Source organism: Thalassophryne amazonica, chromosome 5 (assembly GCF_902500255.1).
Source record: "Thalassophryne amazonica chromosome 5, fThaAma1.1, whole genome shotgun sequence".
Classification (NCBI taxonomy): Eukaryota; Metazoa; Chordata; class Actinopteri; order Batrachoidiformes; family Batrachoididae; genus Thalassophryne; species Thalassophryne amazonica.
In genome coordinates, this window is record NC_047107.1 from 10,395,414 (window position 1) to 10,408,014 (window position 12,601).

General features: G+C 43.5%; 1 protein-coding gene across 3 annotated transcripts in view; it reads left to right on the top strand.

Moving 5' to 3' along the window:
- The window catches only part of LOC117510099 (citron Rho-interacting kinase), a 582,117-nt gene that overhangs the window by 379,735 nt on the left and 189,781 nt on the right, over positions 1 to 12,601 (top strand). For all 3 annotated transcript variants that reach the window (XM_034169719.1, XM_034169717.1, XM_034169718.1), the window contains one exon: positions 4,652 to 4,807. In XM_034169719.1, the coding sequence (XP_034025610.1) occupies positions 4,652 to 4,807 (156 nt within the window). The remainder of the gene's footprint in view (positions 1 to 4,651; positions 4,808 to 12,601) is intronic.

The window sequence follows — 12,601 nt, forward strand, 5'->3', positions numbered from 1 at the left end:
CCTGACAGCCCTGACCTCTCCAAAAGTCCCCTTCACCTGGTCGGATCGGTGCGAAGCCGCGTTCAAGGAGTTGAAACGCCGGTTCTCGTCTGCACCAGTTCTGGTGCAGCCCGACCCTAGCCGCCAGTTCGTGGTTGAAGTGGACACCTCTGACTCAGGGATAGGAGCCATGCTATCCCAGAGCGGAGAGACCGATAAGGTTCTTCACCCGTGTGCCTACTTTTCTCGCAGGTTGACCCCAGCTGAACGGAACTATGACGTCGGCAATCGAGAACTCCTTGCGGTGAAAGAGGCTCTTGAGGAGTGGCGACACCTGTTGGAGGGAGCGTCTGTGCCGTTCACGGTTTTCACTGACCATCGGAACCTGGAGTATATCAGGACCGCCAAGCGGCTGAACCCCAGGCAAGCCCGCTGGTCACTGTTCTTCGGGTATTTTGACTTCCGAATCACCTACCGCCCCGGGACCAAGAACCAGAGATCGGATGCGTTGTCCCGGGTGCATGAAGATGAGGTCAAGACTGAGCTGTCAGATCCACCGGAGCCCATCATTCCGGAGTCCATTATCGTGGCCACCCTCACCTGGGACGTGGAGAAGACCGTCCGGGAGGCCCTGGCACGGAGCCCGGACCCCGGAACTGGACCAAAGAACCGTTTATACGTGCCACCAGAGGCCAGAGCTGCAGTCTTGGACTTCTGTCACGGGTCCAAGCTCTCCTGTCATCCAGGGGTGCATAGGACCGTGGCAGTTGTCCGGCAGCGCTTCTGGTGGGCGTCCATAGAGGCCGACGTCCGGGAGTATGTCCAGGCCTGCACCACCTGTGCCAGGGGCAAGGCCGACCACTCCAAGACACAAGGACTTCTGCAACCGCTTCCGGTGCCTCGTCGCCCCTGGTTTCACATTGGCCTGGACTTTGTCACGGGCCTCCCGCCGTCCCAGGGCATGACGACCATCTTCACGATAGTGGACCGTTTCTCCAAGGCGGCCCACTTCGTGGCCCTCCCGAAGCTCCCTACGGCCCAGGAGACAGCAGACCTCCTGGTCCACCACGTCGTACGTCTGCATGGGATACCAACTGACATTGTCTCGGACCGTGGTCCTCAGTTCTCCTCACAGGTTTGGAGGAGTTTCTGCAGAGAACTGGGGGCCAACGTGAGCCTCTCGTCCGGGTATCACCCTCAGACGAATGGACAGGCAGAGCGAGCCAACCAAGAACTTGAACAGGCCCTCCGCTGTGTTACATCCGCGCACCCGTCGGCCTGGAGTCACCATCTGACCTGGATCGAGTACGCCGATAACAGCCAGGTGTCCTCTGCCACCGGCCTCTCCCCATTTGAGGTGTGTCTGGGGTACCAGCCCCCATTGTTCCCCGTGGTGGAGGGAGAGGTCGGTGTGCCCTCGGTCCAGGCCCACCTGCGAAGATGCCGTCGGGTGTGGCGCACCGCCCGTTATGCCTTGTTGAAGGCCCGGACGAGGGCTAAGGCCCATGCAGACCGCCGGCGTTCCCTGGCCCCTGCTTACCAGCCCGGGCAGGAGGTGTGGCTTTCAACGAAGGACATCCCCCTCCAAGTGGACTCACCCAAACTCAAGGACAGGTATATTGGTCCATTCAAGATCCTCAAAGTCCTCAGTCCGGCCGCAGTGAAGCTCCAGCTCCCAGCTTCACTGCGGGTCCACCCGGTTTTTCATGTTTCCCGGATCAAGCCACACCACACCTCACCCCTCTGTGCTCCCGGACCGGCGCCGCCTCCTGCCCGGATCATCGATGGGGAGCCTGCATGGACGGTTCGCAGGCTCCTGGACGTCCGTCGGAAGGGCTGGGGGTTTCAGTATCTGGTGGACTGGGAGGGGTATGGACCTGAAGAACGCTCCTGGGTGAAGAGGAGCTTCATCCTGCACCCCGACCTCCTGGCCGACTTCTACCGACGTCACCCGGACAAGCCTGGTCGGGCGCCAGGACGCACCCGTTGAGGGGGGGGGTCCTGTTGTGTGGGCCGCCAGAAGAGGAGGTACTGCTGGCCCACCACCAGAGGGCGCCCTGCCTGAAGTGCGGGCTTCAGGCACGAGAGGGCGCTGCTGCCATGGACACAACTGGGAGTGACAGCTGTCACACATCAACTCATGACAGCTGCCACCCATCATTTCATCACTCCATAAAAGCCGGATGTCATCTGCACCTCGCTGCCGAGATATCATCTACCTGTGAAGGTAATTCTCTGCTAAACTGAAAACATTGACTAACAGTCTGAACTTCTTTGCAGCCATTTTCCTGTAAGTGTTTCCTTATCTGTGGGATTGGCATTTGGTGTGATCAGCGATGGCTTCGCTTCACCCCCCAACCAGATAAGTGGTTGACAGGAGCTGCACGTGTGTGTGATTAGAGGTGGAGGTGACTTTCCACCTTCTGACTGTTTTTGTTACTGGGTGTGTGCACACACCCACATCTCACTGTTTGTGCTCCTCGCCAGCAGTACCAGATCCGACAGTCGGGGAGGGTGATCACCTGGGAATTCGGGACTTGGCGGCTCCAGTATTCTCTGGGTTCTGTGGCGGTTGAAATTGTGTGGTTCCGGCTCTTATCAGGACAGACGTCTTCTATCCTCGAGCCTGCCCACACGTCACCTTGGTGTATTGACTGCTGTCAGATTCTGTGATTGTCTGTATCATCGTTGTGCACATTCACAACATTAAATTGTTACCTTTTGGCTCATTTATTGACCGTTCATATGCGCCCCCTGTTGTGGGTCTGTGTCACTACACTTTCCCCAACATATATTTCTTATTGTTACATGGAAAACAAGGTACCAGTAGATTCAGTAGATTCTCAAAAATCTAACAAGACCAAGCATTCATGATATGCACACTCTTAAGGCTATGAAATTGGGCTATTAGTAAAAAAAAAGTAGAAAAGGGGGTGTTCACAATAATAGTAATGTGGCATTCAGTAAGTGAGTTTGTCAATTTTGTGGAACAAACAGGTGTGACTCAGGTGTCCCCTATTTAAGGATGAAGCCAGCACCTGTTGAACATGCTTTTCTCTTTGAAAGCCTGAGGAAAATGGGACGTTCAAGACATTGTTCAGAAGAACAGCGTAGTTTGATAAAAAAGTTGATTGAAGAGGGGAAAACGTATACGCAGGTGCAAAATATTATAGGCTGTTCATCTACAATGATCTCCAATGCTTTAAAATGGAAAAAAAAAAAAAAAAATCCAGAGATGCGTGGAAGAAAACGGAAAAAAAACCCATCAAAATGGATAGAAGAATAACCAGAATGGCAAAGGCTCACCCATTGATCAGCTCCAGGATGATTAAAGACAGTCTGGAATTATCTGTAAGTGCTGTGACAGTTAGAAGACGCCTGTGTGAAGCTAATTTATTTGCAAGAATCCCCCGAAAAGTCCCTCTGTTAAATAAAAGACATGTGCAGAAGAGGTTACAATTTGCCAAAGAACACGAGAACACACTAGTGTGCTTGGGGTCATTGTCTTGTTGAAACACCCATTTCAAGGGCATGTCCTCTTCAGCATAAGGCAACATGACCTCTTCAAGTATTTTGACATATCCAAACTGATCCATGATACCTGGTATGGAATATATAGGCCCAACATCATAGTAGGAGAAACATGCCCATATCATGATGCTTGCACCACCATGCTTCACTATCTTCACTGTGAACTGTGGCTTGAATTCAGAGTTTGGGGGTCGTCTCACAAACTGTCTGCGGCCCTTGGACCCAAAAAGAACAGTTTTACTCTCATCAGTCCACAAAATATTCCTCCATTTCTCTTTAGGCCAGTTGATGTGTTCTTTGGCAAATTGTAACCTCTTCTGCACATGTCTTTTATTTAACAGAGGGACTTTGCAGGGGATCCTTGCAAATAAATTAGCTTCACACAGGCGTCTTCTAACTGTCACAGCACTTACAGGTAACTCCAGACTGTCTTTGATCATCCTGGAGCTGATCAATGGGTGAGCCTTTGCCATTCTGGTTATTCTTCTATCCATTTTGATGGTTGTTTTCCGTTTTCTTCCACGCGTCTCTGGTTTTTTGTCCATTTTAAAGCATTGGAGATCATTGTAGATGAACAGCCTATAATATTTTGCACCTGCGTATAAGTTTTCCCCTCTCCAATCAACTTTTTAATCAAACTACGCTGTTCTTCTGAACAATGTCTTGAACGTCCCATTTTCCTCAGGCTTTCAAAGAGAAAAGCATGTTCAACAGGTGCTGGCTTCATCCTTGAATAGGGGACACCTGATTCACACCTGTTTGTTCCACAAAATTGACGAACTCCCTGACTGAATGCCACACTACTATTATTGTGAACACCCCCTTTTCTACTTTTTTTTTTACTAATAGCCCAATTTCATAGCCTTAACAGTGTGCATATCATGAATGCTTGGTCTTGTTGGATTTGTGAGAATCTACTGAATCTACTGGTACCTTGTTTCCCATGTAACAATAAGAAATGTACTCAAAACCTGGATTAATCTTTTTAGTCACATAGCACTACTATTATTCTGAACACTACTGTATGAGTTTGCTGAATTAGTTTTGTGGCTCCTTAGCATGCTGCACTGTGATCTTCGTTGTGATACATTTTGTGCTGTTGAAGCTGAACGTCCTCAGTGTGTTTCCTGACTGTCCACAGAGTACGGCCGTCGCCTGAAGGACAGTCAGAGAGACAGAGAGAGGGTGCAGCACAACACAGCTCACCGCTTCACAGTGGGACTCAACATGAGAGCTGCCAAATGTACTGTGTGCCTGGATACTGTACACTTTGGCCGTCAAGCTGCAACCTGTCTTGGTGAGTTACACAAAGACTGAAGTCGAGGCTACATAGCAGCCTCGTTTAAACTTTTCCCAGTCCCCTCTCCATCTCAAAGGACTTTAAGAACATTTTTTTTTGTTTTGTTTTGCAGTCACTGTCTGTATTTGGGGCAAAGCTCAAAAACAAACCAAAATAGCAACATGTTAAGTTGATTACATAGTTATCTACTCTGTCTTATGTCAGAGTCACATTTGAAGTGAACACAATAAAAACACAGTTTTGTGTTAACACAGTATGTAAATCTCTTAATTCAACTCCAGCCTTCTAAAAAGCTAACCTGAGATGATTTATTTTGATTTAGCCAAACTCATATTTTAAATAACTGACCTTAATAATTAAAATAAACAGTGACACAAGAAGATTTTGTGATGTCATAGTACAAATAGAATGTCTACCGAATGACCTAACACTAATTAAAAACATAAAGTATGGGTTATTAAGTTGCCTCCTACTCTTATCTGTAGTTATCATATGTACATTTGAAGTTAATTACAACTTTTTGACAATGTCAATAACTGTTTGTTTGCTTTAATGTAGAACACGTTTTACAAATCTGTTTTTTGTCACAATTGCAGCACAGCTGGAGACCCCAGTGCAGAGATACAGAGAGATTTACATAAAAAACACAGTTGTTTATTCAAACCAGGATCAGAGTGGAGGTGGTACACAGGCACAGGCCAGGTAACATGGTCCAAATTGGCAGGTAAAGTCAGGAAAACTCAAAGGGCAGTGTAATCCGTCACCAGGAAATCAAACAAGAAACACGAGGAAATAATGGCAAGAAGCCGAGAAACAAACGCACACCTTATGGCAAGGACAAAGTGAAACACAGGGCTTTAAATACACAAAGATGTAATCAGAGAACACTGGCAACAGGTGCATAGGATCCCTAGAAGAAAGCTAACAAAAGGAACAAGAGAAAATGTCAAAATAAAACAGGAAGAAACATAAATGGACTAAAACAGACATGAACCAAACAGAGAACATGAAAAAAACCAAGAGAAAATGGTAAAGAATTAACTATGAACTTGACAGGAAATAAACAGAGCACTTAGGAATTAAACACAGATCACTGTCAAAAGAGATACTCAATAATTAGAAAACACACTCAGATAAAACTTAAGAACATCATGGCATAATTAAGGGAATAATAACTAGAAATAGGACACAAAACAAACACTGGACCATGACAGTTTCTCTTTTTGTCCCTTATCAAAATAATTGCCCTCCTTGCAACCCCCCCCCCCCCCCAAACACACACACACACACACACACACACACACACACACACACACACACACACACACACACACACACACACACACACCCTTGCAATTAAATATTTTTAAAACAATTATTACACATGAGAAGTTAATTGGTTTGGGGGGGGGGGGGGGGGAGTTGGGGTAATTGCATTTGTAGCCTAGTGAAAAAACACACTGATAAACTTAAACCTACAGGGCCACCTGAATTTCACTAAACTGACATTTAGTTTCTACTGAAATCCATGAATGATAATGTCAGGTTATTTTTGTTTCAAAATTACAGCTCATTTTAATGAAGAGACTATATTTAACTGGGGGGAATTCCATAATGAATATGTTATTGTTCTTTGAACGGTGTCTGCAGGAAGACGTGTGTGTGCACATACAGGGCTGGATCCAGAGTGAAAATCTGACAGATGCGTTTTTGCCCAGTGATGAAGTGTCTTGTTATTCAATAATCTTCATTCTTGTATTCCTGTGCAACATACACTCTCACACTTCTTTTAATATATTTATTATAATTAATGGACCATAGTGAACACTTCTTATTTGTATAAATATGATGTCCTAAAAAACAGCACTATAACAAAAATTGACTGTAAACAGGATCAAATTTATTGCCAAAATCTTTCAATTATACCTGAATCTACATATGATTTTTTCAATTGATAAAATCAATAAAAATATGACTGCATATATTCTTAATAATAATAGATTGAGATACAGACAGTTCACAGAAGACAATTTCTATTGATACCAATCAAAATTAGAAACAGTCCAGCAGGTAATAATATTCATCATGTCCATGACTAAATATACTAAAACAATTGTGATGTATTTGTTTTAGTATATTTCAATTTTGTTGTGATTTGGCACTTTATAAGCCGACTGAATTGAAATTGAACATTTTATTGAGTCTTAAAGTAAATAAATATGAAATTGGTCACTGGATCCTTAAACTTTGGACATAATAAACTCTACATGGTGGCTCCTTGATCTCTGGACATGAATAGGAATAAACAAAATCTGTAGTTTGTGTCAAAACATTTCCTTTCAGACATTATTGGCATGAATGTCTTTCCATATATCTAAGTTGAGCTCTTACAGCTGCTGTGCTGCACTTCAGGATGTAATTTGTAAAGAAATACAGCACGTTTCATTTTGGGAGGAAAGAAATGTTTTACTTGATTGTAGTTTCTTGTCTGTATTACAATGTTTAGAAAGAGGTGTCATTTTATTTAAAGCGGCAATTTGTTTTGAAGTTATTAATTCCGACCGGACTCTGTCTCGGCAGAGAGCGGAGCAGCATTTAGAGCTGTGCCAACATAACGGAGGACGATTCTCGTTTCTTGACTGCAAGACAAGAGTCCCAGTTAGTGACTTTAATCCACACAAAAGTGACTCACGGTATTTTAATTGCTTTGAGAGGGGTTAAGAAACGGACTTGCTGTTTCTGAAGAGCAGCAAATCAAAGAACCAACGAGCTAGTGGATCAAAGCCTTGCTTCAATGGTTCACGGCTTCAAAGTGGAGTCGCGCTGCAGAAACGGTTGATTACAGAGCCGCTGCAGACCAGACCCTGAATATCCGACTTTATTTGTACGTCCGTATGACTCTGAAACTCAGAAAAATCCGTATAATGTACGGACTATAGGTTGACATGAAAACCACCGAAAAGCTGTGTTCACTGCGGGGACACGTTCGGCACTATTCGGGATTATTCAAGATTTTTTTTTACCGATGACGAACGATGCGTAAAAAAAATCTGACCGATGCATCTGCATCGGTCCAAACCGGTCTGGATCTGGGCCTGCACATACATGGCACACAGCTTTTGAAATGACCGGAAGTTACCTTTGACCTCGGCTGATGCACGTACACGTGGCGTGCATGCTGACGTCTGTCAGATGTCTTCTAAATCACTTCAAAGGTGTTATCTCATAAAAAAAAAAACAGTTTTTGATTCAGAAGTGTTGATATCTTGCTAGCTGTTACATACTATGTAAGAAAACGCGTTAGATTTATACGGAGGTGCAGCCTGTTTTCCACCATGTTGGATTAGCAGCCTGAGAGAGACCAGCCAGCAGATGTCACTGTGCCTCTCTACTCTGATTGGGTGTCAGTGTGTTTCCCAGCATCCTTTGTGAAACTTGGGGGAAGACCCCACATGATCTATGGTCGCTAGGCTGTCTTTTCTGTTGACATTTTCCCCTTCAGGGGAGCTTTTTATTAATTATTTTCTAGACCATGTGAATTTTGATCATATTGGGAATGTCATATTATGAATTTCCTTTTTAAATGCTAATAAATAAAATTATAGTGGTGCCTATGCCTTTAAAGAACAGGTCTTACCCCTTTTTACTGCCATGTACGCATAAAATTACATTGGTACTGTATTTGAATGCACAAAGTTAAAACTTCATCACAACAGATGGATTTATAAATCAAAGGACAGGTTGATTACACAAATGACCTCAACAGTGGTTCACCAGCTGCAGGCACAAACAGACATAATTAATGTACATATTCAACAAATTCGAAAAATACAAAAGAAATACACAAACTCACTATGTACCAACATTTATCTCACATCTCTCTATGCTCTGCCTACATGGCAAGCATACTTGCGAATGTAATTATTTTTTATCAGTAATCACATATAGTACATATGTGCATGCCTCTAATATAAAAGAAATACATGTAACTTGCATGTGACGCCCGCCCACATACCACAGACCCAAAACAAAGTTGTCACCTTGAACCTGGTCCAGCCACACACTGCATGTGCATTACTCTCTCCTGCAGGAGCACTTGTCGCCATGCCGACCAACACGTCATGCGACACACCACACACCCACGTGTACACCTCAGTGGGCACAATCACAAAGACGGCACCAGATTCCAGAGAAAATATAGTGGATCAGAGCAACTCAGGAAAAATGCCTCCAATACCTCCAAGCACAATTACAGAAAGCAGAGCAGAAAGATGCCACACTGCTCCCCAGGCAGACCTGTTACCTAAGTGTTATATTTCAACTGCTTATGTCTAGAGTCTATGGAAAAATGACTACATTCAGCACAAAGTTTGATTTAATTTTTTTTTTTTTTTTTACGTTCTAGAAAGTTCTAAAAGTTTCTTGAAATTTCTAGATAATTCTGGAAACTTCTAGAAAATTCTGGACAGTTCTAGCAGTTAAAGAATATTCTAGAAGACTACTCAGTAGTAGTGAAGGCAAATCGAGAATATTCTTGAAAACAGACAAATTTCAAAATATCATTGTCCTGATCACAGAAGCAAAGTTTCTGTGGAATAACTATTAGCTATATAGCTATTTTCTATTTATTTAAGGCATAACAAGTTAGGAAAACACACTGTGTACCCAGGAACAAAACAAAAATAAAAATTTGTTACATAGTGTAATCAGCTAACTGAAAAGTTATCTTTTAAAAGCTAAACTGATAAACCACCCAAAAATTTATTAGAAGGTACAGCTGATTTTGATTTTTAACACCACACCATGATCGCTTCTGGTAGCATTAAAGAGGACCACAGACCCAAACGAGTCAGCACTTCTGCCTTTGTGCACCCTGCCCTCTACTGGAAGCTCCTGTTTACTACATAGCTTCCAGCAGAAACGCAGTTGCGAGGAGCCATGAAGCTCAACTCTCTACTCAATAACAGCGTCACCATGAGGCGGAGGTCTTGGAAAATAAAGCAGTGCTGACTTATGGTTTGGATTTAAAAATAAAATTAATACCGATAGAATAATGTCAGTTCTGTCATTTGTACAAAGTTAAAATATAACATATATCTTTTAATGTTAAATAATGCACTAATTCTGAAGTTTTGTAACAAACACAGACAGATGCGAAAGGGATTATGGGTAAAATGTGCCTCCGCTAAACACTGATTGGTTGACTCATTCATTCATTCTATGTAAAAGCCAACACATTAATGTGAGGTGTGTGTTGGATGTTTACATAGAAATGTGCTTTTGTAAAATATGCCATTTTTTAATTTGTAAAAAAAAAGGCATTTGTACGGAGCCTGCCTGGGGACATTGTGGTTATTATTTTTTATTTTTTTTGGCCCAGATTATTGTGTTCCCTTGCAATAGTTTTTGCATTCCCTCGCAATAACCTAATATCATATTAAAGCTCATGCCTATCAGATCACACAGTGAGTGGAATCAGGTGGGGACAGACTGAATGCATATGTGCATGCACGCACACACACACACACACACACACACACACACACACACACACACACACACACACACACACACACACACACAAACAGCAGACAGCAACAGGATTTACGACAGATGAGGGAGTAAGTTGCTACACCTTGCACAGACTCCGTATGAAATATAGTTTATTTATACAACAGTGGTAGTAAGTAGCAACACCTGTTAGTGTGCCTTATGAACGTTTATGTTTTCTTTTCTTTTTTTACCATCCTCTCGTGAATTCTGTTGCTGTCTGCTGTGTGTATGCGCACGCACATATGCGTTCAGTGTCCCCCACACCTGATTCCACTCACTGTGTGATCTGATAGGCATGAGCTTTAATATGATATTAGGTTATTGCGAGGGAACGCAAAAACTATTGAGTGGGAATGCAATCATCTGAGCCAAAAAAATGTGAAATGTGATCTTTCACAGAGCTGTCGCATTAATTTCTTCCATCATCAGAAAGTGTTTTTGCATAGACCAACAAAAATCTGGTGTTAATTCCAGCGCTGTCCAGTGCTGAATAAACCATCTTCTTGTTTTTGCTGATATCAGAACAGAAATGATTATTTGTGATTATTTGTGTGGTGCATTCAAATGTTTGTTTTTTTTAAACAATTTACTTTTGTGATTTATTTTAAAAGGTTTGCATGCTAGCAGTAATACATGTTTTGTAAGTCATCCACTACAAAAAAAAATTGAGACCATGATCTGCCCCCCTTCACAGCATGTCTTTTTCCTGGTTCTCTCCCTCAGCCCCAACCAGTCTCAGCAGAAGACTGCCCCTCCCTGAGCCTGGTTCTGCTGGAGGTTTCTTCCTGTTAAAAGGGAGTTTTTCCTTCCCACTGTGGCCAAGTGCTTGCTCATAGGGGGTCGTTTTGACCGTTGGGGTTTTTCATAATTATTGTATGGCCTTGCCTTACAATATGGAGCGCCTTGGGGCAACTGTTTGTTGTGATTTGGCGCTATATAAGAAAAAAGTTGATTGATTGGTTGATTGATGATCTGATCTCACATCAGTCAATCATCACTGATAATATAGAAAGCAGAATGAAATCAGAACTGAATCTGATCTTTGAGCACATACACAAAGGAAGGTAACAGGACAAATACATAAATTAAACTTGAGATGTTCAGATGGCTCATAAAACAGGAAGGAGCCCAAATCTCACATCAAATAATTTGATTTGGCACATTCACACTCTGCTATATTCACTTAATCGAGTTCTGTCAACAGGTCCAACATACTTCAGTAGTTTAAATATTAAACAGAATATACTCTAGTTAATTGTGTATTTTGTTAAATTAGCTATATATTTTGTTGAACAACCAGGTTATGTGGTGAGGGTTAACAAAAAATTATATTAAGTACATATAGCTTGTAATTTGTTAAAGTGTACAAAGCATCAGATGCACGCACACACACACACACACACACACACACACAAAACAAGGTCAGATTCAAGTCACTTCAGCTCATAATGCGAATGCGGCTCAATTTCTAAACCGTCAATAGACTGGCTCTCCTTCCTGCAAACTTTTTTTCCACAAGTGGGCAGTTTGTCCTCTCTGGTGAAATTCGTACCCGTTCTTACACTCTTATCTCTCCGCTTTCAAACGCCTGTTCTGGGTGCAGAGTTCTGGTTCTGTGCTGCGTCCTAAGTGGACTTTGTCCTGCCTGTGGAGCCAAACAGCAGGATCATGCTGGGTGGAACAGCGGAGAAATGGAAGCACTGCAGGATGCTCCGTCCGGAGTCGAAGCGGAGCAGAGTGCCTGTCCCAGGGGACAACACAGGGACAACTGCTGATCCTTTCACACTGATTCTGTTCTGTGCAGTTCAGCAAGCAGGGACGCCTGTACCTGCAGGGAGGGGGCGCCAGTTTGCTAATTCCCACAAAGTGATATGATCACCGCTTTGCAGTGCAGATAATTATTTATATTTCCTCAAGTGTTTGTGCCGCCCCCTGTGTGTCATGAAATAATGTGTCCCGGGCAGCTGCCCGCTTCGCCCGCATCAAAAACTGCATCTACCTCTGCCAGCTCTGAATTGTTGTATATCTGTGCATCTGACATATGTCCCACTCCGCCAGTCTTGATCCACATGAAACAGTATTGAGCATTCACCAAGGCCAAGAGTGGAATGCTGAAGAAGCCCTTGTAGTTCCTATGCTCTGACCCAGAAGTCACAGGTTTGGTGATGGTGATGTGTTTGCCATATATGGCACCGACCGCATGGGGCACATTCCATCTGTGCTGTGTCCCGCCATTCA